This window comes from Rhinichthys klamathensis, unplaced genomic scaffold (assembly GCF_029890125.1).
Source record: "Rhinichthys klamathensis goyatoka isolate OS25496 unplaced genomic scaffold, OSU_Roscu_1.1 h1tg000068l_1, whole genome shotgun sequence".
Lineage (NCBI taxonomy): Eukaryota > Metazoa > Chordata > Actinopteri > Cypriniformes > Leuciscidae > Rhinichthys > Rhinichthys klamathensis.
In genome coordinates this window covers 2,281,035-2,306,899 of record NW_026606611.1, presented here as the reverse complement: position 1 = coordinate 2,306,899, position 25,865 = coordinate 2,281,035, and the positions used below count along the sequence as shown (strand labels likewise).

The window sequence follows — 25,865 nt, the reverse complement described above, 5'->3', positions numbered from 1 at the left end:
GTCCTGTTCTGTAACAGAAAGTCATTTTTTTATTTGAAACCCCACAACGGTTTCCTGAGATGTTGCTTTATGAAATACAATTTGAAAAGTAGTAATTTAAGTTATAATTATAATATATTATCATATTTCCATAAGAGTGCTACATTTGATGACAAAATTAATGTCAGACCTTTTTAAAGACCAAGGAGAAGTTGTTTTCATGGTGAAACTACAAAACATTTGGTATCTCTGAAAAGCCCTGAATGTGCTCTTTACAGGACACCCAGGTGTGACATGTGATGTATGATGTCAAAGAAATTCACTAAAATATAACGTCCACTACAGTGGACAAAAGTCTATTCCTGGGTCCCAGGAGGATATTTGGACACCGTTAAATTATCAGGCCTATATCTAATGCAATATTTTAAAGTGCATCTGAATATAACTAAAATAATGAAAATACATGGATAAAGTTGCGTAGAAAGATTATTTTATCTTTAACTTTTAGGTAGCTAATGTGGTTAGGCTATAAATGGGCATTTATTAAGAAAAAAACTAAAGTCATGTTTATTAAACATTTATTGTACAAAACTATTCAGCATTTAGAAACCCACCCAGTTGCACGTCAAAGATGTAAGGGAAGGGAACGAATACAGACTTTATTTTAATATTCAAGTATTATTATTATTATGTGAGGTTTAATTTAATTTAATTAAGCAGTTTTGTATTATTTCATAGCCTATTAATAACACCTTTTTAATATTAAACGTGTTTTTAATTATATGAGCTTAAATATTTTATTTCGTTAAGTTACAATCAAGGCTAATTATATATGCAGAATAGATTATCTTTTTATAACCACATTTTAAATGTATTTTTACTTTCGAAATTTAAAATATATAATACAATAGTCATTAAAGCAAATTAGTTTTTACGGGAAATATTTTCTGAAAAATATTTTTAAAATGTCAGGAACATGTGAGTGCGGAGTCATGGAAACGCGTGACCCTTCAACACTTCTTCCGGGTTACTGTCTTTCTTCAGAACCCGGAGGTTTGACGCGGGAAACAGGAGAATAGAAGAGCTTGATCATTGCAGTTATTTGTGTTTTCATCAAATTTCTTCAACACCGGGAAACACGCTTATACGTTCATAAAATCGGTCTTCACCCAAAGTAAGTGCTAAATACGTTTGTGTAATGTACTGATGATGATCTTAAATCAAGCCGGCTGAATGAATCTCGCCCGCTCCACATGTACTGCAGTGTGCGAACACTGGTGGTGGTGTCCCAAAACACAGCGAGCTTTCCTACATAGACAGCATGTTATGTCCTCATTAGCGCTTTCGCATCCCCTGAAATTATCTCTAGAATTCAACTGTTAAAACCATAGACTGTAAAAAAAATAGGTTGAAACGCACGATGAACAAAATGCTGTCTAGGTAACGTAACTTAAGCAGCTCAGGAAGTTAGAGACACGACCACTGATGAGGGAGAAACACTAGCAACTCCCATTCTGAATATGATTGGACACACAATACAGCTCGTGAAGAAGTGAATTAAAGCCTTCAGAGCAAGACTAACTGATATCAATCACCTCTTTATGAATGCGTGTTGAATTCGGAACCGCATGTTAGTATACTACTCGTACTACTTTTTAAACCATACATTTCCAATGGTAGAAATAGTACGAGTAGTATGCGGTTCCTGTGTTATTTCTGTGTTGATATTAATATTTATATTTTACAGAGATGGGAGACACTCTGGAGTTTAATGACATCCATCAAGAGTCGAAGGGATCTTGGGTAGGTGACATTAACTTTCACTCGAAGATGGAAAAAAACACACAGCAAACAGTGGAGTGACCCCTAGGTGTCGCAGTTTGACCTTTCACCTCCTCACCAGAACATGGCTGTGTTTAGATTAGAATACTTGCACTCTACTGAATACTGCTTACTATCTCCACCCTAATAAAGCTTCATTTTTGATACACATTTCAAAGGCCTCTAAATTATCAACACGATGAAAACTTTGCTGAAAAATCTGTTGTACACAATCTACTGCCGTCTGTAGTTCATACTTTTTTAGCATACAAAAGGCCTTTTAGTATAATTGTAAAAATGCACATCTTTCAAGATGTGATACATGTGTCCTTAAGCTGTGAAATCTTAAGAAAAACATTTATATTGTTAGTAGTATTTCAAGATGAACACTTACTGGACTGAAGCAACTCCTACTAAATTATCCAGATATCAATTTTTAGAAAAAGCATGTTAAAATGTAAGTATCAAATATGATTTGATTTTGAGGAACGTTTGTTTATTCATCTATCAATCGTCATTATATGTTTTGCCCCCACAGTAAAAACTACAGTGCTTTGATCAAAAACTAAGCATTTAAATATCATTTTACTGAGACATCTAAATAGTGACAACTAACAACTGGTATTTATATGCATTTTATGGAAGTCTGCTATAGTGTTACAAAGATCTCGTTGATTTACATTACAGCCGTTCAGAATTTCGTCAAACTTTTTGGTCCTGTAAATACTGCAGCGAATTGCATATTTTTGCTCAGTTTCGGCCTCTGAATTAAAAGGGTGTGTTTTTTTTTTTTTTTACATTCCTCGAGTGTGGGTTCCATATTCTCACAATCAACAACAAATAGGATATAAAACGTTTTTAAAGTCTTTAATATTTTGTCTAAATGTTCAATAAACTCTTCCAAAATATGAGTTTTCTCACTATTTCATATGTCAGGGTTAAAATCAATACACAGAAGTATGCATTGTGCAGTGTTGCATACATTTGTCAATGCATTGAGACAATTTGCATGCTGTTTACAGCAATAATGTGCCCTTCCAAACACACTTACTCAGGAACCTGCTAGCTTTGTCTTTAGATGGAAACATTGAAGAATGTACAGAAAATATGTAATATACATGCGGTTATTTCACCGTACAGAATAACATCAGAAGCATAGTAAATGATCTATAATTAATTGCTCTCCACACATTTCTTTCTGTCTGTGTTTGTTGTCAGAACGATGGCCGTCTGAGGTTCAGCAAGCAGTCTGTGGTCTATAAAAGCCACAAAACGGGGAAGGTGGACAGTATCCCGGGGCCCGAACTCTCTGCCGCGCAGTGGCGTCGGGTCTGCCTGGGTCACGGGATCAAACTGGTCACCAGCACTGGACACATCTACAAATACGACGGCTTCAAAGACACAGTGAGTGTGTTGGGCAAACAATAGTTGACTGATCAGAGCTGCATATCCATAAATGTAACATACTTTAATGCTATAATGTGTCTTTTCTTCTGTCAAAGGAATGTGTGTGTAATTCAAGATGTTAAGGAATGCTTTTCTCCCGGGGTTAATCACTGGCCTCCTATATAATGGATTTGCTCTGTATGTGTGTGTTTGTATGAAGTCATTGTGTGTGTGTGTGTGTGGTGTTTATTATTAAGCAGTGTACCGTAACTCCGGAAGAATCTGTTACATGTAACATAGACAAAGTTGACATGAGTGTGTATTTGTTTGCTGTGTATTTAGATGTGTTGTTTAACAGCTAACTTTGAACCAGCATCGTCATTGTCTTCATATTTAGGGAAAAAAGGCAATATTTTGAGGATCAGGGAATGCTGGTTTGTGTAATGTTAAAGTGATGGGATTCTGTCGCCCAGTGCCAAGCTCATTAGCGCACGCACACACACACACACACCTGGTGGAGTGACATGTGGAAGCGATTGTGCAGTGCTGGATAAATAAACTGGCTGATTGAGCGTGCTCCACATCAGCCTCCGGCCGGATTACACACACCTCCACCGTCCCAGCGGGCCGAGCGCCGCTGCCAACTCTCTTTATTAATGAACCCAGGGCTGGATGAGAAAGCGAGTCAGGGGAAGTGAGGCATTAACTCTGTTTATCTCTTCCTTCTCTTGCTCTCTCCTTCCTTTTTGCTTCCCCCCTCCCGTAGGATTTTGAGAAAATCTCAGCGTTTTTCAAAGCGAACTACAAATTGGAGTTGGCAGAGAAGGATATGTGTGTGAAGGGCTGGAATTGGGGCACCGCCAAATTTTCAGGTACACACACCTATCTACACATGCTACTAGTAATTCATGAAATTAAAATTGTCTGATGGCAAGCTGCTAATTATTTTCATATTATGGCTGATAACTGAATGTGACTGATAACTCAATGACTGATATTAAAAGTTCTGTAATGTCAAAATTGTTGTTAAATTATTATTTTAAACATGAAAATTTAGTGAGCATTGTGCAATTTAATATACAGTACTGTAGATGGATACCAACAATATCTACTGATGGTGATAAACTTATTGGCCAATTACAATATGGTACCTATATATTCCAATACACAACTCCACTATATGTTTATTTGGATTTTTCAAAACATATTCCCAATAAATATCTCCTCGGGCATCAAAATATTCAACTGCTGTAGAAAAGATGGTTAAAAAAAAGTCAGTAACTTTTTTTTCTTTTTTTTTTAAAGTTAAATGTATTCATCAAGGATGTTCTTCTGAACTTTGCTCATCAACAAATCCTGGAAAACTTTGCTTGTGTTTCCATAAATTTTAAGCAGTACAACTGTTTTCAACATTGATAATAATAAATGTTTCCTGATCATAAAATCAGCATATTAGAATGATTTCTGAAGGATCATGTGACACTGAAGACTGGAGTAATGATGCTGAAAATTCAGCTTTGCATCACAGAAATGAATTGCATTTTACAATATATTAAAATAGAAGACAATTCTTTTAAATTGTAGAAATATTTCAGTTTTGCTGTTTTCAGTGTATTTTTTTTTATCAAATAAATGCAGGCTTGATTTGAGACTTCTCTCAATCTTCCTGATCCCAAAGTTTTGAACGGTATACTAAAAAAAAATCTGCTTTTAAGATAGTGAGGCTGAAATAAGAGCTAGGCCAATCAAAAAAACACTAATGTTGCTGTGGTTACTTATGTGTGTGTGTGTGTGTGTGTGTGCTCAGGGTCTCTGCTGTCATTTGAGGTGAGCGAAAGTCCTGTCTTTGAGATCCCGCTGTCCAGCGTATCCCAGTGTGCAACGGGAAAGAACGAGGTGACGGTGGAGTTCCATCAGAACGATGATGCGGAGGTGTCACTCATGGAGGTCCGCTTCTATGTCCCGCCCAACACTGGAGACGACGGCACAGACCCCGTGGAGGTGCGTGTGTATGTGAATGTGTTTGTCGGTTTGCGACCAGTTGATGCTGATGATCTCTCTCTCGTTCTGACGTAGGCATTCGCTCAGAATGTCCTCTCAAAGGCAGACGTCATCCAAGCTACTGGAGATGCCGTGTGTATCTTTAAAGAACTTCAGTGCCTTACGCCGAGAGGAAGGCAAGTTGTCTTTTGTTAAGACCATACACATCTTTGGCCAGAATGGTTGACTAGTTGTGAAAGGGGGAGTTCACCCAAACATGAAAATCACTTTCATGTCATTCCAAACTAGTGTTGGCACGATCCTGGAATTTCCAACTTCGATACGATACTTTAAAAAAAAAAAAATCGATATTCGATACCATTTTCAATACCACAGGGAAAACTGCCATACAGATCATTTATCTTAGCATTTTTTTGATTATTTAGGAATTTGTTGTAATAGCTTACACACAGCTTTATTTGAATCGTTGAACTACATTTACAAGAAAAAGACAAGTCAACAGTCTGTAGTAAAATAATAAGAAAAAATTTTTGAAAATCATAGCACAAATAAATACAATAGAATAAAGAGACAAAATAAATAAACATGGCTTTAAGTTTTTCAGGTGGGTCTAACAGTAGTATTCAGGTAAGAAATACTAAAGAAATGTATTAAAGTAATCAAATGTAAAAAATTAAGTGATTTAATTCTTAATAGAAAATGAATAGTCTGAGCGTGAAACCTGCGCGAATGAGTAAAATTACACGCAATGCAAGCACTATTCAACGGTAGCGAATGAGACGAGAGAGTGAGAGGAGGCGGGTGTGTGTCACTTTGCTGTCCGAGAGAAGAGAGAGTGAGAATGCGCAGTTTGGTATCGGTCAAGTCACCTTCATTTATATAGTGCTTTTATGAAGCCACTGCAAACTTCATCGTTACATATTACATAGGGCTGTCAAATGATTAATCGTGATTAATCACGTCCAAAATAAGTTTTTTTTTACATAATATATGTGGGTGCACTGTGTATAATTATTTTATATATTTAAATACACACACATGCTTGTATATATTTAAGAAATATTTTCATGTATATACTGTATATAGATTTATATATCATTTATATAAATATAAATATTTTATATATAAATAATATTTTTTTCTTAAATATACATGCATGTGTGTGTATTTATATATATATATATATATATCAAATATGGCAAATAGAAGATAATCAAATATGGCAAATATTTGCAAATAGAAGATAAAATACGCTTGCTTGGTGTGCGAGAACCAACAAGGTTCGTTTTTAAGCGTCAAGCAATTATGTTTCTAAAACAAGTCTTATGATCATCATGAGGGTGAGTAAATTATGACAAAATTTTCATTTTTGTGTGAACTATCCCTTGAAGGCTGACTGACTAGTTGATTTTGAATGTTGTTACACCAAATGAAACTGCATTGCAACCGTCTGGAGCTCTGCGTGTCTCTTAAGTGATGCACGTGTATATGAGTCTTTTGTTTGGCTCAGTTAGTGTTTTTCTTTCAGGTATGATATTCGTATCTACCCCTCCTTCCTGCACTTGCATGGCAAGACTTTTGACTATAAGATCCCCTACACCACTGTCCTGCGTCTCTTCCTGCTGCCACACAAGGACCAGAGGCAGATGTTCTTTGTGGTGAGTTGTGTGTGTTTATGTGCTCCTCCCCACCAGAGATAAATGAAACTCAACAATAGCTACATTAACTTGTCAAAATAATCCGTTGATCAGATTGATGGCCACTCGGACTGAAAAAGCTTAATGTAAACATCGCAATTTTGATCTGACTGAAATTTCGAACTGTTTGGAAGGGGCCGTGTACATTTTATATTAAAACAAACGTACGCAAGTTGAACAACTTCAGACTGTTTTTAGTCGACATTTATGTGATTTAAAGTCGAGTGGACGTCGACTAGTCGCTGATCTGGCAGCGTCTACTAAATAGTGAAGCTGTGTGTTTTAGTTACTAAGAAGTATATGCTAGAAGGTTTCAGTTTCTAAGCTATTTTATTGATAAATCACAGAGCAGTGTTGACAATACCTTTCTGCGCACCTGAATGATCCTGTGTGCTCATGATCTGCGTGTGATGTGCGAGCTACTGTGTGTGTGTGTGTTACAATGCAGCAGCGCCTTTTGAGCAGCGAATAATTTGCGTGTACAATAAGCTCCAGATAGTATAATCAAACATATGTAGTGGAGTATGCAATAATTTGTCATTTTAACTGCTGGAAACAGTGTAAAAGTGGACTTCAAAGCTTTATCCTGTTGCGCCCTCTATAGGCCGTGATCAGCGACTAGTCGACGTCAAGCTTAAACCGTCATGGCAGAGCATTAAAGCATACCTGTCAACACTCCCGTTTTTCCCGGGTTTCTCCCGTTTTTTTAGCCCTATCTCCCGGACCCCTCCCGGTTTGTTATTTCTCCCGGGAAACTCCCGTAATTTGCATGGCCCAAACTCCTTTATGAATAATCGGACCAATATGTTTGTGTAATGTTGACCAGTTGCCAGATCTTGTATTAAATGCATTATATTCACACAATCCACACATCATATACAATTTCAACCCGTTTGTCATCTCAACCTGGCAACCTACACCCCAGTTGCGCAGTCGTGGAAAGCTCAACCTGAAAGCGAGCACACCTCCCCCCCCCAAAACACACACACACACACAAATCTCCCGGATTTTGAAAACCAATTGTTGACAGCTATGATTAAAGTATACGTTAACGTAAAGGTTTATTTATATTGTGATTATAAATATTCTTAGGGTGGGTTGCACCAATATGGATTAAATTAATCAAAGTTTAAAGCTAATCAAGGATTTTTTGATCTGGTTTTTATTTTAAATCGAGTTGTTGCACCACTTAATTTTAAACACAGATGAACAAATCTAGGTTTAGAATTCTAACCTGTGATTTTAAACCTCCATTTATGATTAATGTTCTTCGCCATGATGGTTTCGCCATTGCAACAATATTAATGTTCCATTTCCTTTTCTATTGACCACCAAAAACTCTTGACATTAGTAGCTCTGGCCGACTCCAGGCTAGAAATTCACATCAATGTTTGTGATTGGCTACATTGATCAACGCTGCAAAAACACGTTGTAAATAGAAACCTTTGACATTTCTCCAGAGCGCAAACACACCGCTTGTGACCGCTCGACACGCGTGGAGCGAGCATGAGAAACTAGCTCACCTCATCATCACCTCTGCTGGCAATAATAAACATTCCTATATTTTTTTCTTTGTCCGACACCGAGATGAGTGACGAATCTGCATCCCGGACTCGATAGCAGGCGCAAGCTCACTGCCGGCTCGATGCGCTTTCATTTTTATTTTTAATAAACGCCTCTCTGAGATCTCTTGCCATACATACCATTTTTGTCTTTGTTCAATCAGCCAGATATTTTATATTGTAAATGAATCCATAATCGAGATTTAAATCTGAGTTTAAAGTTATGGAGCAACAGGATTAAAGTTAATCTATCTTAAATGTAAATTAAATCCAGGATCAAAATGATGGTTTAAATGTAAAGTTGCTTAGTTTAAAACAAGGTTTAAAGTAGAGATGCACCGATTGATCGGCTGGTGACCGGAATCGGCCGATTTTCACGTGATCGGCCATGATCGGCGACCGGCCGGTCAGTCTGACATAATCCGATTTTATGCCGGTCAAATGCACTCGGGCGCCGCATGATTAACATTGCGCAACATCAGCATCACACGTGCTCACGGAACGCGCACATGTAGGAAACCTCATGAATTACGGCCGTTTCACACGGCAAGCGGGAGCAGCGCGTTTTTTTTCTTCGGCGTGCATGTTAATCAGTGAGTTCATTCACACCGGGAGCCGGAGCAGCGCGTGAGCGTCGAGCAGGAGCGGCGCGTGAGCAGCGGTGAAGCGCGGGTTTCGGCGCCGAGTCTATTTATGCTGCGCTCAATTTAAGTGAAAACATACTTTTGATGGACAAAATAAATATGATTTCATCCAAAAAGTGCCCAAAATGCACAGAATTTGCATGTCTGGTGTGTTTTAAGAACTGACGTAGGCTAGGCTATGTTAGAAAAGAAAATGAAGACTCAAAAATATTTAAAATGGTAAATGGACTGCATTTATATAGCGCTTTCACAGACCCAATGGCCACCAAAGCGCTTTACATTTGCCTCACATTCACCCATTCACAGTTCACACACTCATTCATACACCGACGGCGGTGTCTGCCATACAAGGCGCCATCCAGCTCGTCGGGAGCTCGTTTATAGAAAATTTACCCATTTAAACTTGTTTTTATTATTTCCCAATCGTTTCCCTGCACATGCTCCACTTGTCCTGTTTAGCCTGGCTGGACATGTGTCAGATGAGAGAAGAACTGTTTGAGAAATATAACTTGCCAATGATGTACAAGTGTTTGCAATAGGCGTGTGTGTGTGTGTGTGTGTGTTTTATTTTAGTTGGATATTGGATGTGAAAAGGAAATGGTTCTTCCATAACACTGCACTTTAGATCTGTGTGAATTTCCCACACCAGGAGTAATTTATATATTTCTATTTTATAGCGATTATCTGTTAAAAAAAAGTTCTATGCAAAATGTTCTATTACAGAGAAGATAGAAAATAAATATTTGTGTGTGCTGTAAAGTGGTTTGAAAAAATGAAATCGGAATCGGCTAAAATCGGTATCGGCAGGTCAAACTCAAGGAAAAATCGGAAATCGGGATCTGCCTAGAAAATTGTAATCGGTGCATCTCTAGTTTAAAGTTCGGTGCAACAGAATTATTAAATGAACCTCGATTTAAGATTAACCCTCTGGGGTTCTTCGGGTCAAAAATGACCCGAAGCGTTTAAATAAAAAAATGTTAAAAATCGTAGCTTCATCGGAATGGTCCAAAACTTGGTGACTTTTTTGGTACTTGGTATATGAACACCCAAAAAAATTGGGGAAAGGATTTTAAAAGTCTAAGTGGTCGTAAAAAAAATAGTCACACTCAGGGTCTTCGGGTCAAAAATGACCCCCATAGGAAATGAATGGGAAATTGGCAAAAATGTGAAAATACAGAGTTTTTTTGTGCATACAATCTACAAAACAGCCAGGATGCAGAACAAAAGCACACAACAGTGAAGGGGTGAATCTCTTAAAACAATGGGTGACAATTTTTTTTCCATTTGTTCTCTTTATAATGCAATGTTTAGGTTTGACTGTATTATAAAGTAAAACTGCCTCTTAAAATTACCATTTAAACCAACCAAATTATTATTATTTTTTTTTTATTAAAAAAAATGACAAATATAGTCTTTGAGAATCTGTTATTATATATTCAAATCAAAAACCTGAAAAAATTAAACAATATGTGAAAAAATCACTAGAGTGTTTCTACCATAGGTTTCTACAGAGAGCTGTAAATCCACTAGTGGTAAAAATGTGCTATTGCGTGATAAAAATGCTCAGTGTGTCCACCAGATGGCTCCGATCTCATTTCAAAAATTGCTTTCATGAGGTCTAGACTTGACTCTAAAATGAAATACAGCTTTAATAAAAAATTTTTTTTAATTATATATATATATATAAATTTTCTATTATATTCAATGGGAAAAAATGGGTCTTAATTATTGCATAAATATTAATTATAAATTATAAAATTATCTCAAAACACCAAAAAAGAAAAGAAAAAATATTATTGAACAAAAATATATTTCATTGATTTTACTCAAATAAAATGTATCTTAATGCCGCCCTCCGGGTCATTTTTGACCCGAAGGTCCTGAGTGTGAGTCTAAAATGAGGAACCCCAGAGGGTTAATAATATTTATTGTTGCAACCCACCCTTAAAATGTCTTAAATTTGATGTTAAATACTCAGTGCTCATGTAAATAATGTCAATCAGATTGCACCATTTAGGGTTCATATAGAACTTCCTGAATCTGATATCAGATTGGATTCATTCCGACTACTAGTGCATGTAAATGTACCTAATGTGTCCCATGCTAAATAATGCGTCGGTGCTGCCGCCACCTGCTGGTTAAATGTTGCATCACAGGTTTATTCATAATGAGCTCAGTAAATCTTTGTGAAAAGGCTGCTTCATGGTTATTTAGTCGGTTTATTCTTGACCCAGTCTTGATCCTTTTATTTTCCAGATCAGTCTCGACCCGCCCATTAAGCAGGGTCAGACACGTTATCATTTCCTCATCCTCCTCTTCTCCAAAGATGAAGACCTCAGTCTTGCTCTCAACATGAACGAGTAAGTTCTCTGGATTTTCTGTCTGTCTCTCAGATGTTGACCTCCATTGGCTCTGCTGATGGCATCTGTTTCTCTTCTCTCTAGGGATGAGGTGGAGAAGCGTTTTGAAGGGAAGCTCAGTAAGAACATGTCTGGTCCGCTCTATGAGATTGTCAGCAGGGTCATGAAGGCTCTGGTCAACAGGAAGATCACAGTGCCTGGAAACTTCCAGGGGTAACGCTCACAAGCAAATGCTCTTCTGAAGTTATTATGCTCCGCGTTTTTCTGTTTCTCGTTAGGGGTGGACGATATTCTAGTATTATTTCTATTCTGGTTGAATCGGCCAAAAAACAACAACAGCGTCCGACTAGGGCCAACGGTGCGGAAACACTGAAGAAACTAATAGTATCTGCCACTATTTATAAGTATAAATACTACTATCTAACTACTATTTACACTTATTGCAAAGAAAATAGTGCTCTTTTTACAGTTTAAATAGAATCTATTGCTAAGAAAATATGCTATTTTCACTTAGTGCAAATAGCCACTGCCTTATTTGCATTGCTTTATACAATAGATTGCTTTAAAGCAATTAGCTTTACAGTATTAAACATGAAAAAACAGTCTCTTTCAATTCAAATTACAACTTCAGTTTTTACTATAAAGTTGCCCTCCTTGTCTGACCTCGTTATTAGTAACAAAAAAATGTTTGCCCAAAATGTTGTGATATAAATTGCTTATATTGCCCACCCGTAGTTCTCATATTCATAATGTGTCAAGATCAAGTTTTGAAATGAAATGTCTTTACTGATGTCAGTCTTTTTCTCTCTCTCTCTCTCTGTGTGTAGTCACTCCGGGTCTCAGTGTATAACATGTGCGTACAAGGCGAGCTCAGGGCTGCTGTATCCTCTGGAAAGAGGCTTTATCTATGTGCACAAGCCACCGGTTCACCTGCGCTTCGAGGAGATCTCCTGCGTTAACTTCGCCAGAGGAACAACCACCACTCGCTCCTTTGACTTTGAAATAGAGACTAAGCAGAAAAACCAGTTCACCTTCAGCAACATTGAGAGGTAAACTACATTACCCACAAATCATCACACCTTGCCCTAAAAAACACAGACAGCAGTGTCCTTCATCTCTCAATCATAAGAGAGAATGTCTTTCTCAACATTTCTGCAATCTGCAGCAGCCTGTCCTAACCAGCAGCCATATCACCCTGTAGCCCAAGACTGGTTGCCCACTGAAGCTAAGCAGGGTTGAGCCTGGTTAGTACCTGGATGGGAGACTCCTGGGAAAACCGGGTTACTGCTGGAAGAGGTGTTAGTGAGGCCAGCAGGGGGCGCTCACCCTCTGGTCTGTGCGGGTCCTAACGCCCCCGTGTAGTGACGGGGACACTATACTGGCAAAGAGCACCGTCCTTCAGATGAGACGTTAAACCGAGGCCCTGACTCTCTGTGGTCATTAAAAATCCCAGGATGTCCTTCCAAAAAAAAGGAGTAGGGGTGTAAAACCCGTAATCCTGGCCAAATTTGCCCCTTGGCCTCTGTCCATCATGGCCTCCTAATAATCCCCATACACTGATTGGCTTCATCACCCTGTCTCCTCTCCACCAATAAGCTGGTGTGTGGTGGGCGTTCTGGTGCAATATGGCTGCCGTCGCATCATCAGGTGGTGCTGCACATTTGGTGGTGGTTGAGGAGATTCCCCCCTTCCATATGTAAAGCGCTTTATAAATGTAACGAGTTATTATTAACTAGGCATAAGCGTCAAGTCTTTCCAGTCCTCACAAATGATGATCACGTCTCTTCTGTCTTATATAGGGAAGAATATGGAAAGCTTTTCGACTTTGTCAATGCCAAGAAACTGAACATCAAGAACAGAGGATTTAAAGAGGTATGTTGTGTTTCAAACATTCATTTCGGTTTGAGCCAAAATGCACAAAAGAATTATGCACAGTCTATGCATTATAATCAAAATTAATTGCATTCCAGTTTAAAATTATATGTCTGCATTTGCTGCATGGAAAAAGTCAAGCCGCCTTAAAGCAAATTATATTTAGAGCAAGAATCTATCTAAAAATACATTTTTTATCTACACAGTTTTTCACTAAACGAAGGAAATTACCGTTTAAAAGATTAGGATCAGCAAGGTTTTTATTATTTTTAATTTATTTATTTTGCAAAGGAATGTAGCTTTTATTCTGCAAGGGCACATTTATTGATCAAAAGGGACACTAAAGACATTTATAATGTTTCAAAACATTATTTTCCAAACATACGTTTTTGTTAACCTTTTGATTAATCCTGAAAAATGTATCAGTTTCCACAATTTTAAGCAGCACAACATTTTTCAACATTAATAACTTGAGCAGCAAATCAGCATATTAGAATGATTCCTGAAGGATCATGTGACACTGAAGACTGGAGTAATGATGCTGAAAATTCAGCTTTGCCATCACAAGAATAAATTACATTTTAAAATATATTAAAATACTAAACCTTCAATACAAAATTGTATTAAAACAGCATTTAAACACCAGTATAACGCATGCATGTTTATGAGTGTGGCGGCTTCTGTTCCTCCATGCTTTCAAACCGGCGCCTGAGTGTGAGACGTCATATATCTGCAGCAGTGGCATATTGGCACTTTGTTCAGAGCAGAAATGCAATTACATTTACATGTCTTGTAATGCAATTAAATCATCAGTAACCGTAACTGCTGTAGAATATGATTACTCTGCTTAATCACAGTATAGTAATTATGACTTAACTTGATCACAAGTACTGCTTTAATCGCATTATAAAGTGAATGGAAACAACCTGTGATGTGAATTGAATCACGTGAACTGAAACGGTATATAAAACAACTGATTTACGGAAATGTGACATGCATTAAAATCAGCACATTATTTGCAGTATTGTTTAATAAAAAAAAGAAATATAAAGTAAATATTTGACATGTGGCCCAGCCTTAATGCGCAGGATCTATTTTTCATTTCTTAATTTTCTTTTTTCCTTGAGGTTGAGCTTGTTCTGATGGCTGAGTGTTAGTGTTTGTTTTGTTCCAAAAGTCATTTGAGTTATAATTTAATAAGTTATGTTAGGAGCTTTTTCTCTGGGCACACCCAAATGTACACGTATGCAGCGTTAAAGGAGAACTCCGGCGCAAAATGAACCTTTGGCACTAGCACGGTAGCATAATGAGGGTCCCTACCTTCAAACCGAAGCATTGAGAACTTTGTCAGTGTCCAGACAGTTTAATAAGAAGATATTTTATACATAGTCAACTTCGCGTATAAAAAGACAAAGTTCTCAATGCTTCGGTTTGAAGGTAGGGACCCTCATTATGCTACCGTGTTAGTGTGGGGCTATTTTGAGCCTTGTTAGTGGTATTAACAAGCAATTTTTATTTGTCATTACACTATGCCCAATATACTAGCGTTATACTAGCTTTATAGGCTAAACTGTTTTTAGAGATAAAACTATTTACATTCGATAATCATGGAAACAAATCTCAGATAACGGTTGACTAGGTAACAATGTGTAATTAGACCAAAGGTTCATTTTGCGCCGGAGTTCTCCTTTAACGCATGGATGAATGCGCAGTAAGAAACTGGTCTTAACTAAATAAACAATCCATTCTGTTGATGGATTTGCACTCTTGGGAATAAGCAGGAAGAGCGTTTGAACCTCTAATTCTATGATCCAGACTCCGTGTGTGTTTATACTAAAGTGCCCCTGATGGCGACACTTTCACTACATTAACTTCCTATGGACAGCAGCAGCATACCCAGTAATGTGTTGATTCACATGATTTATCGAACTGTTTGTGTGTGGTAGGGCATGAAAGGAGCAGAAGGCTACAGTGACTCTGATGAAGACCAGCATGACGCTTACTTGGAGAGGATGAAACAAGAGGGCAAGATCAGAGAGGAGGGAGAAGGCAGCGATGAATCCGAGGGCGATAGCGGTAATGACACACCACAACTTAAACACAAAATGCCAACTTTATTTTTCGATACATTAAATAGGTGCTTAACCTTTAGAAAATATTGCTTGTGATCCTCTGTTGGTAAAACATCAAATTTGAACAAATTTGAGAGAGAGAAAAAGTACTGGGTAGGTAGGTGCTACATTTTGGAACAATTAAAGGGATAGTTCACCCAAAAATGGAAATTCTGTCATCATTTACTCGCCCTCATGTTGTTCCAAACCTGTATGAGTTTCTTTCTTCTGTTGAACACAAATGAATATATTTTGAAGAATGTCGATAACCAAACAGTTGATGGTCCCCGTTGACTTCCATGGTATATTTTTCCATACTATGGAAGTCAATGGGGTCCATCAACTGTTTGGTTACCCATATTTTTCTAAATATAATCTTTTGTAACCCTTTAACTTATTTCCTATAAATTCAAACAAATATTTAAAGAAAATGATTACCGTAGTTTGATCTTATTACTTATGGTAACTGGGTTGAAGGTTGAGCTTGACGAATGCAGTCAACACTGCCATTGTGTAAATATTAACTGATTGAGATTTACTTGTCATCCCTTTATGCTGTAAAAAGCCCAAATGATATAAAAATCGTCTTTTTTTTTTTTTTGTAATGGTGGGAAACCGTGTGGTACGCAAAATGTGGGGCACAGTTAAAGATTACGTCATATTTAAACTGAATATCAGTTCAGTAAGTTGTCAATTACATTAACATTTAATCATTTAGCAGATGTTTTGTCCAAAGCGACTTCCAAATGAGAAGAACAATAGAAGCTGTTAAACTACCAAAAGAGTATATACCAGTCCCTCCAGGATTTAACGATTTTTTTATGTGATTTTTGCAATCAAAATGACTGATTTTGTGGTGGTAATTTCCAGAAATTTGTGAAAAAATTTGCGATTTTTATATTTTATAATTAGGACATCACATTTACCATTATAGTATTATGTCAGATGCACAATAGTCATACATGACACAAATCACAAACAAAATGCATAAAGCTTGTTTATTTGGTCTAATCAAATTCTTTTTTTTTTATTGTGCTGTAGCCTATTGTTGTTGCTTGATTAACATTAACAACAGCAGGTAAATTAGGTTACTGTCACTTTAAGACCTACTACAGTAATGACAAACGTCCCAATCAGTTATTACTGATTGTTTTACGTAAATACTTGCCAACATGAATACTTTGAAGTAATTGTAGCTATGTGTATTTGTTCAAGCGCTATAAAGAGAATTCAATATTCTAACTAGGCCGACAGGCGGTGACACGCAGTCAGTCAGTCAGTCACACATACACACACACACACACACACACACACTTGCAGTCAGAGACAGACTGTCACTCGACTGGCTGAAATTAGTTCTCTTTCACGGTATACTGCGCTTTTAATAATTCTTTTTAGTACCATCGAGCATATCATACTTTTTGTTATGTCATTCAATCATGTTAAACTCGTTAATAAGTTTGCCGTACTGCACAATGAAAGCCTGGGCGCTTATGTGAGAGGGCAGGAGAGACGCTTTTTCTTTCGCCATGTTTCTGACAGACCGCTCACAGACATCACGCGTGCGCAACATCTGTACCCACGTAAAAATGCATTGAAAGTTTAATTAACTAGAGATATTTCAATTGGGTGATTATAATTTAATGTTTTGTGAGGTCTTTTTTTTTTTTTTTTTGTGATTATTTTGCGGTTAAATTAGGAATTATGCAGGATCTCAAAAAAATGCGACATTTTGTTGATTTTGCGTTGTATTCAGCGATCGCAGAATCGCGAAAAACTGGAGGGACTGATATACACTCACCTAAAGGATTATTTGGAACACCTGTTCAATTTCTCATTAATGCAATTATATAATCAACCAATCACATGGCAGTTGCTTCAATGCATTTAGGGGTGTGGTCCTGGTCAAGACAATCTCCTGAACTCCAAACTGAATGTCAGAATGGGAAAGAAAGGTGATTTAAGCAATTTTGAGCGTGGCATGGTTGTTGGTGCCAGACAACTAGGCTAGACGAGGGTTTACAAAGAATGGTGTGAAAAGGGAAAAATATCCAGTATGCGGCAGTCCTGTGGGTGAAAATGCCTTGTTGATGCTAGAGGTCAGAGGAGAATGGGCCGACTGATTCAAGCTGATAGAAGAGCAACTTTGACTGAAATAACCACTCGTTACAACCGAGGTATGCAGCAAAGCATTTGTGAAGCCACAACACGCACAACCTTGAGGCGGATGGTAGTGTTGTTTTTGGCGGCCTGTTTTAATTTTAGTTTTAGTCTAGTCTTTGTGTCAAGCTGTCATTTAAGTTTTTATTAGTTTTAGCCACGTTCATACTCTTTTTAGTCTAGTCTAGTTTTAGTCAACGAAAACTGATGACATTTTAGTCTAGTTTTAGTCGACGAAAATTGTATTTTAGTCTCTTTTTAGTAATGCAATTCTATTTAACCCAGTCAATATAGTATAAGTAACTAGTAGTATAGACAAAACCAAAATGTTCTTTTTGCCAAACCCATTTCAAACAATCTTATCTTTTTATAGTTATCTTATTATATTATTGTTACCTTATAGACTCAAGAATACATCCATTCCAGACATGGAAGACGCTCTGATTTGATATTTATTTTACCAACCAAACATGTTAGAAGTAGCCTACCCTACACACATGATGAAATGAAAGTTTCTCCAAATGTCATTTCTTCTTTTTCTCCCAAAGACGAATCCCTTTCTCTCTGTCAGACTTAACTTTGTTTGTTGTCGTTTATGCTAACGCCTGTTTCACACATACTTCGTTTGCAGTGCGTATGTGGTGCGTATTTTCCCCCGCACCCATGTTAATAGGTTAGAGCCTATGGTTAGAGCGCTCACACCGCACGCGGATGCGGTCCGGCAATGCGCTCCAGGAGCGGTGCGTGCATAACAGCAGAGCAGAGATCTACACAGTACCTCAACAACACGACATAATGGATGTAGGCTAAAAATATTGATTTGAAATAAAAAATAGAGAATAAATGTTGTGATTGTGGTACAGCCGTAGATCAGTTGCGCACTGCAAACGCAGCACATGTGAAAGCACAATAGCGCGTTCTGCTCCTGCATACACACCGCGACACGCACCGCATACGCACTACACATGGAGTATGTGTGAAACAGCCGTTACTCGCGCTGCTGCATCTTCTAAATAATACCGCGAGTGGGGCTTGAGGATGTGAAGTTGCCTGCAGTGCGATCTGGTGCAGCCCCTGAAGTGACACAGGAAACACAAATGCTGCATAATAATAATAATAATGCAAGTAAACGAGACGAAATATCGTTAAATAACATTTCGTCTCATTTTGGTCAACGAAAATGAAGAGACATTTTTGAATAGTTTTTATTTTGTAAACCACATTTAGTCTCGTTTTTATTCGTCAACGATATTGCATTATACATTTAATTATAGTCATTGTCACATGACCAGCATTTACGTCTCGTCTCGTTTTCGTCACGTGATAAAGGTTCGTTGACGACGATATTTAGTCATAATTTTCGTTGACGAAAGCAACACTAGCGGATGGGCTACAACAGCAGAAGACCCCACCGGGTACCACTCATCTCCACTACAAATAGGAAAAAGAGACTACAATTTGCAAGAGCTCACCAAAATTGAACAGTTGAAGTAGGGCTGCACGATTTGGGCCAAAATGATAATCACGATTATTTTGATCAATATTGAGATCACGATTAATTATCACGATTGTTTGTTTATTTTAACCAAAACAAATTGTATTGTCACATAGGCTAATTATAACTGCTTTCACATCCATATTGTGTTACATTCCTGCTAATGTACAACTATGTGCATCAAAATAAAACAGGTCCTCTTATTCACCAAAATTCAGTGCATCTCCTTAAAGAATAAATAAAAATAAAGAAAATGTAGCAAAACTTCAACAGGGCACTATTTGACATTTTACATTGTGTAAATATATTTTACGAAGCAAAAATATAAACTAGTTGCATTGTACCTGCATAATGGACGTGAATAAAACGCCCAAAATATACAATCAATAAAAAACAAATATTCCATAGCAGAATGTAACCAAATGAGAACATGTCAAGGCAGAACTGCACTATGGAAGTTTGATTAATGCATGAAATTCAGAGTCATTGTTATTTGACGCTTAAGAAATGTAAAATGTTGTGGTACAGTGTCAGTGATTAGTTGTGAAGTCTAACTGCATAAATTGAATCTATTTAATCCTCCATATGAAAGTTTATGTGCTCGAATTATTTCTACTTACTAAACAATAGTTCAAAACAAGACGTTTGTATACTGATTATTGGAGTCCATTAATCGAACTTTCATGCCTCTTATATAGTAATTATATATTACTATGTAGTATGTACAAATTTACTAATGCAATTTACTAATGCTCACACTCGGTGTCTCACGCGCGCAGACACAATCGGTATCTCTCGCACAGTTTCGAGCGCGCTCTTGGACACTCGGTCTCTCTCGTGCACTGTCGCTCCTGTGCAGGCTGGTGGTGGTGTAATGGTGTGGGGGATGTTTTCTTGGCACACTTTAGACCCCTTAGTGCCAATTGGGCATCGTTTAAATGCCACAGCCTACCTGAGCATTGTTTCTGACCATGTCCATCCCTTTATGGCCACCATGTACCCATCCTCTGATGGCTACTTCCAGCAGGATAATGCACCATGTCACAAAGCTCGAATCATTTCAAATTGGTTTCTTGAACATGACAATGAGTTCACTGTACTAAAATGGCCCCCACAGTCACCGGTTTTCAACCCAATAGAGCATCTTTGGGATGTGGTGGAACGGGAGCTTCGTGCCCTGGATGTGCATCCCACAAATCTCCATCAACTGCAAGATGCTATCCTATCAATATGGGCCAACATTTCTAAAGAATGCTTTCAGCACCTTGTTGACTTGGACTCGCGGACTGATGACTAGTACTTGGACTCGGGCTTGAGAATATATAAAATCGGATTTGAGCATTCATCAAATGAAGGACGTTGTTTCTGACTAAATAGGTTATAAAAATTTGATATAAGATGTTACACTTTTTCTGTTTCGGAGTGCTAGACCGGCCATGATCTATTTTTTCCCTCACAGACACTGCTACCGCTCGCTCTCCTTGCTTGACAACACACTCACTGACGTCACTCACTTTACGCTGCACTCTTGTGAGAGAGATAACGTAACACTCATTTAACACTAGATAAGTTCCTCTACATCTAATCAGCAATTTCGATTTTGGCACGCTTTGCAGCAGCTGAGCTGACCACTAAGGAGCGAACGTACAGTGACGTGACAGAACTGCCAGATTTAAACTGTGCTTTCGTGCTATGGCTGGTGCTGAGCCAAAGTCATACAATAACACTTATCATACAATAACACAATTATGTTTATTTTAGCTAACAAACTAGACGGCGACCTTAACTATGTCACACATCGCAACCACTCTTTTCCTGCGGAGTTACAACTGCTTATAGCACTGCATTTTCTGTTTTTTTGCCGCAGTTACATTGGGATTTAGTTTGCTTTTCAAAATTTCAAAATTGTTTTTCTTTTACCATATTCGTCAAGAAGAATGCATTTCTCCTCCTCTGTCCAATTAGGCTTTCTTTTTTGTTTTCTTTATCCATTCCAGTTGACTGATCATCCAAAAATGTATTTAAACAATTAAATAAATATAATCGTGCCACAGCTGACAATGATTTGAACTAAGGTCAAAGGCAATTCTAGTGATATCATACACATTTCTAGCTGCAAGAAAGAGTGCCTGAAAAATGTTGCTTGATTTGGCTTAAGTGTAGGCCTATATAATTTCGACTCGGACTCGAACACGGGACTCGAGACTCGACTCGGACTTGAACTCAGGTAATGGTGACTCGACTCGGACTCTTCTTTGGTGACTCGAACACTGGGACTTGAGACTTGACAGTTGGTGACTCGACTACAACACTGATATATATATATATATATATATATATATATATGGGCTGCCCCCCAATATTCGACTAACCGTTAGTCGACTAGAAGAGGTTTGGTCGACCAAAATTAGTCGGTTAGTCGCAGAAAAAATATTCCACAGGAAGTGGCGAAATCACGCAGTCCGTGAGGGGCAGATCATTAACGGCAGGAAATCCAAACTTTCGCCTATCATTAATCGACCTCAAATATGTCTCATCACTTAAACATGGAAGTAGTAGCAACTTTACAAGTCCGCTCGCTCTAATGTTAACCTAGATAAATGTGCACATAAGTGTTTTTGTGGAGAGCGCGCTTGTTTCATGACGTGTAGGCGCCGGCACTTAAAAAGTGGGCGGGCACTAATGCGCTATTTCAATAAAATATAAATACTTTCAAATACAAAATGAAATCATGCAATCAAATGAATTTATGAAGAGTACAGTATAAAATAATTACAAAATGATCATATAAAAGCTACCCCAAAAAAAGTAATTTTTAGAAGATTTAAGAAGTATTCTGCATGTCAAGTAATGGAAACTCAAATTGTAAGCTGTTAGTGGAATATGTTGAATTCTGTATAGTAGTTAATATCTAATATCTTCCTGTAGATGAGTCTTTCAACCCTGGAGAAGAGGATGACGACGTCCCAGAAGAGTAAGGGATTTTAAACTTTTCTTTTCTTGATTTTTAGATGATTTGTCAATCTTTTACTCTAACAATATAATGTTGTGTGTGTGTGTGCAGGTATGACAGTAACGCTTCAGAGAGTGTCAGCGAGGGAGAGGATGGTGACAGTGAAGATGAAGGAAAGAAGAAAAAAGTTGAAAAGAAGCCCAAGAAAGTGGTGAAAGAGAAGAAAGAGAGAAAACCACGGAGAGAGGTCTTGGACCTTTTTTTGCAACTTGTCACTAATATCTGAAATATCAGTTTTTACATTAAATATCAGTATGTCTTAAAGACTAAAGACATCAGAGAGATGCACAGTGGTGCTTTTGACACCATGCCTGTTTGTTCTTGTTTGGTAAAACTGCGCACGATAAACATCACTGTGAAAAACCTTAATACATTTACTGGCATCAGAAAACGAAACCCACGTTACCCCAACTTGTGCACTTTATTAAACCTCACTTCCTCTCTCTGTGGCGAACAGAAAAAGGTGAAAGACGCAGCTGCTCCTAAGAGGCCGATGAGCGCTTACATGCTGTGGCTGAACGGCAACAGAGAACGCATCAAGAGTGAGAATCCTGGGATATCAGTTACTGAAATCTCCAAGAAGGCTGGAGAAATGTGGAAGCTGCTGGGCAAAGACCGGAAAGAGGTCCGCTGCATTAAAATCACACACAAACACACACACACCAATAACCAGAAAGTCTGCACAATCCCTATTAAGTAAAATAAGGGATGAAAATATATTTAGTATATCATTTCATTTACTGAGTGTATAGATACAATGCTGCAGACTAAATAATGCCTGTTCTGACCCACCTCAACCCCTAGTCTCAAAATATACTGGTTTAAATGCTGTGTAAATGCAAACGGTCTGTGTAAAAACACCCAAATGCCACTTCAGAAGCGCTTCTGTCTGTGCCACCTTTGGAGTGAAAATGTGTTGAGCTTCGATTTTAGGAAAATGGCAATCAACATCCAGTACGCAAATATTACAGTGCCATTATCGGTGGTCATATTAAAACATTAATTTCTTAAAACGTATTGCACAACCCTGACTTCCTCAATCAAAACACATTGTTTATGGACTTTAGTTCTGTGGCAAATTCCATGTTTTATGCATGGAGTGTAGTTTTCTGGCAATTTACTTTCTTTCCTGCATATGCAGAGTAACTGCTGCACTACTGAATACATTCATTAGCCACTTACTGAATCTTTGTCTGTGGTTTGTTTTATTGTGCTGCAGACAGATGATTGAAGCATAAACTGATGCTGTTATAGTCAATCGACTTGTTGTTTATATGATTCAGCAGTATGTTTAGCTAATTGTCTCTTGTGTGTTTCGCAGGAGTGGGACAAAAAAGCAGAAGAGGCCAAGAAACAATATGTAAAAGCCATGGAGGAGTACAAAAAGAGTGGAGGGGGAGGAGGAGCGGCATCTGTTTCTAAGTGAGCCAACTATCTCCAAATCTCAAACACGCACTTTGTTAGTGTGCAAAAATGCTTTACGATGTAAAATGATTCTCTGTATTGTATATCATTTATTTAAACTTCAATTTGTATCAGGCAAGATATTACATTTTAACCAAGAACCCAGCAGATTAATCATACATTACCATTTTTTTTTAATGCTCATCAAGGCTGCATATATTTGATGTACATATTGTGAAATATTACAATAATTATTGTTCTAATATGCTGATTTGTTGCTCAAGAAACATTTCTTATTATTATCAATGTTATAAACCGTTGTGCTGCTTCATATTTTTGTGGAAACCGTGATACATTTTCTGGATTCTTTGAGTAGAAAGTTCAAAAGATGTGAGAAATCTTTTGATCAGTTTAAAGGGATAGTTCACTTTGAAATAAATTTTTGGTATGTTTTAGCTTACCTCAAGGGCATCCAAGATGTAGGTGTCTTTGTTTCCGCAGTAGTTTCAATTTTGATATTTTTAGGTCAAACCGTTCTTGTCTGTCAGTCATATAATGCAGGTCTATGGTCACCACCTCAAAGAGCATGCACAGAGAAGTCCAAATTAAACATGATTTAATGACTCGTAAATGTAAGTACGCATTGATGGCCTAAGACACGAAACGAGCGGTTTGTGTGAGAAAACGAACAGTATTTATATCGTTATTACCTCTTGTAAACACAGCCACGTCCAAGTGATCTGAGGGGCGCGGGCGCTTCGGTCTTTGCGCCGGAAGTGATCTCTCGCGTGTACGTCACTCATACAATTGTTTTATTTTTTCAATTGTTTTCTTTTACGACGGTTTAAACATCCCGGATAAGCGCAAATTAGTACCATTTTAATTAGCCGTCTTACCTACAATCTCTGTTCTGTGTAAACAATGAGTGACGTACACGCGCGAGAGATCACTTCCGGTGCAAAGACCGAAGCGCCCGCGCCCTCAGATCACTTGGACGTGGCTGTGGTTACAACAGGTAAAAACGATATAAATACTGTTCGTTTTCTCACACAAACCGCTCGTTTCGTGTCTTAGGCCATCAATGTGTACTTACATTTACGAGTCATTAAATCATGTTTAATTTGGACTTCTCTGTGCATGCTCTTTGAGGTGGACCCCATAGAGCTGCATTATATGACTGACAGACAAGAACGGTTTGACCTAAAAATATCAAAGTTGAAACTTCTGCGGAAACAAAGACACCTACATCTTGAACGCCCTTGAGGTAAGCTAAAACATACCAAAAATGTATTTCAAAGTGAACTATCCCTTTAATGTGTTCTAGGTGAATTAATATTAATGTAAGAAAATCAACTTTGTTCTTTTGAAATGAGTGTTACTTGCAGCTCTGCATTATATTGACACAGTCATCGCTTCTGCTTTTAGGGAAAAGAAAAAGAAAGGAGGGAAGGTGGAAGCGAAGAAAAAGAGTGTAGTGGAAAAGGAGAAAAAGAAAGAAGGTGGAAACGAGAGCTTTAAGAGCAAAGAGTTCATCTCCAGCGAGGAGAGCTCATCTGAATCTGACCACGACAGAAGCGGCAAACGCAAGGTGTGTGAATGATGCGTTTCCTCTTGGGTTTATCAGTTATTTAGGTTCGCATGAATTTAACCTGTCTTAATCTATTGCAGGCTTCTGATGATGAGGAAGAGGAAGCCGCCTCCACACCAGCCAGCTCAGAGGAGTCAGGATCTGACTGATGTCACACTGACAGCACAAAGACATTTCCACATCTCAGGTTTCACAAATGAATAATTGATGAGTACTTGGACCAAGACTTTCTGCTCCCATGCTGTTTGCGCTCCACGCACGTTTCACATATTTTTCCATTCAGACTGAGAACTTGGAAATAGTCCGGTAACATTTTTCCCTCCTCTGAGAGTGACACCAGAAACTCTCCGGTTTTTATTTTATTTTATTTTTCTCCGGTTTTGGTAGACTGTCATAATTCAGGGAAGTGTGGATAGACCTACTTGTTGAGGATTTTCAATTTTTTGCCTTTTTTCAAAATGGAAAGACTGCACTTCAGTAAATGTTTTGTTTATTTCATTAACATGTTTTGTATTTTTAGCTATCAAATTGTTAGTCACTGTTTTGCAATAAAAGTTCAGTGAGTGATTAAGTATGTGTGTGTGTGGTTCAAGTATACCCTACATATAAAAAAAAAAAAAAATTCTAATACAAATACATTTTTCTATTCTATGGCGAAGACCTACTATGTCTGGCTTGTTCAGGCGGTGCTGAAGTCAACCGTCTAAAGAACTATTCAGTGGAATTGGCATTTGGTAGTACAGCCAGAACCAGGGTTGGGAACCACTGCTCT

General features: G+C 37.9%; 1 protein-coding gene across 1 annotated transcript; it reads left to right on the top strand.

Moving 5' to 3' along the window:
* The first annotated feature begins 994 nt into the window (after positions 1-994).
* Positions 995-25,664, top strand: ssrp1a (structure specific recognition protein 1a). The gene is made up of 18 exons (XM_056250271.1): positions 995-1,153; positions 1,727-1,782; positions 3,019-3,204; positions 3,953-4,058; positions 4,994-5,187; positions 5,263-5,363; positions 6,716-6,845; positions 11,347-11,450; positions 11,535-11,663; positions 12,278-12,499; positions 13,250-13,322; positions 15,269-15,398; positions 22,017-22,062; positions 22,153-22,288; positions 22,559-22,726; positions 23,423-23,523; positions 24,931-25,093; positions 25,174-25,664. Exons 2-18 carry the CDS (start codon positions 1,729-1,731, stop codon positions 25,240-25,242), a joined length of 2,112 nt encoding a protein of 703 aa, XP_056106246.1. The 5' UTR covers positions 995-1,153; positions 1,727-1,728; the 3' UTR covers positions 25,243-25,664.
* Positions 25,665-25,865: the final 201 nt, after the last annotated feature.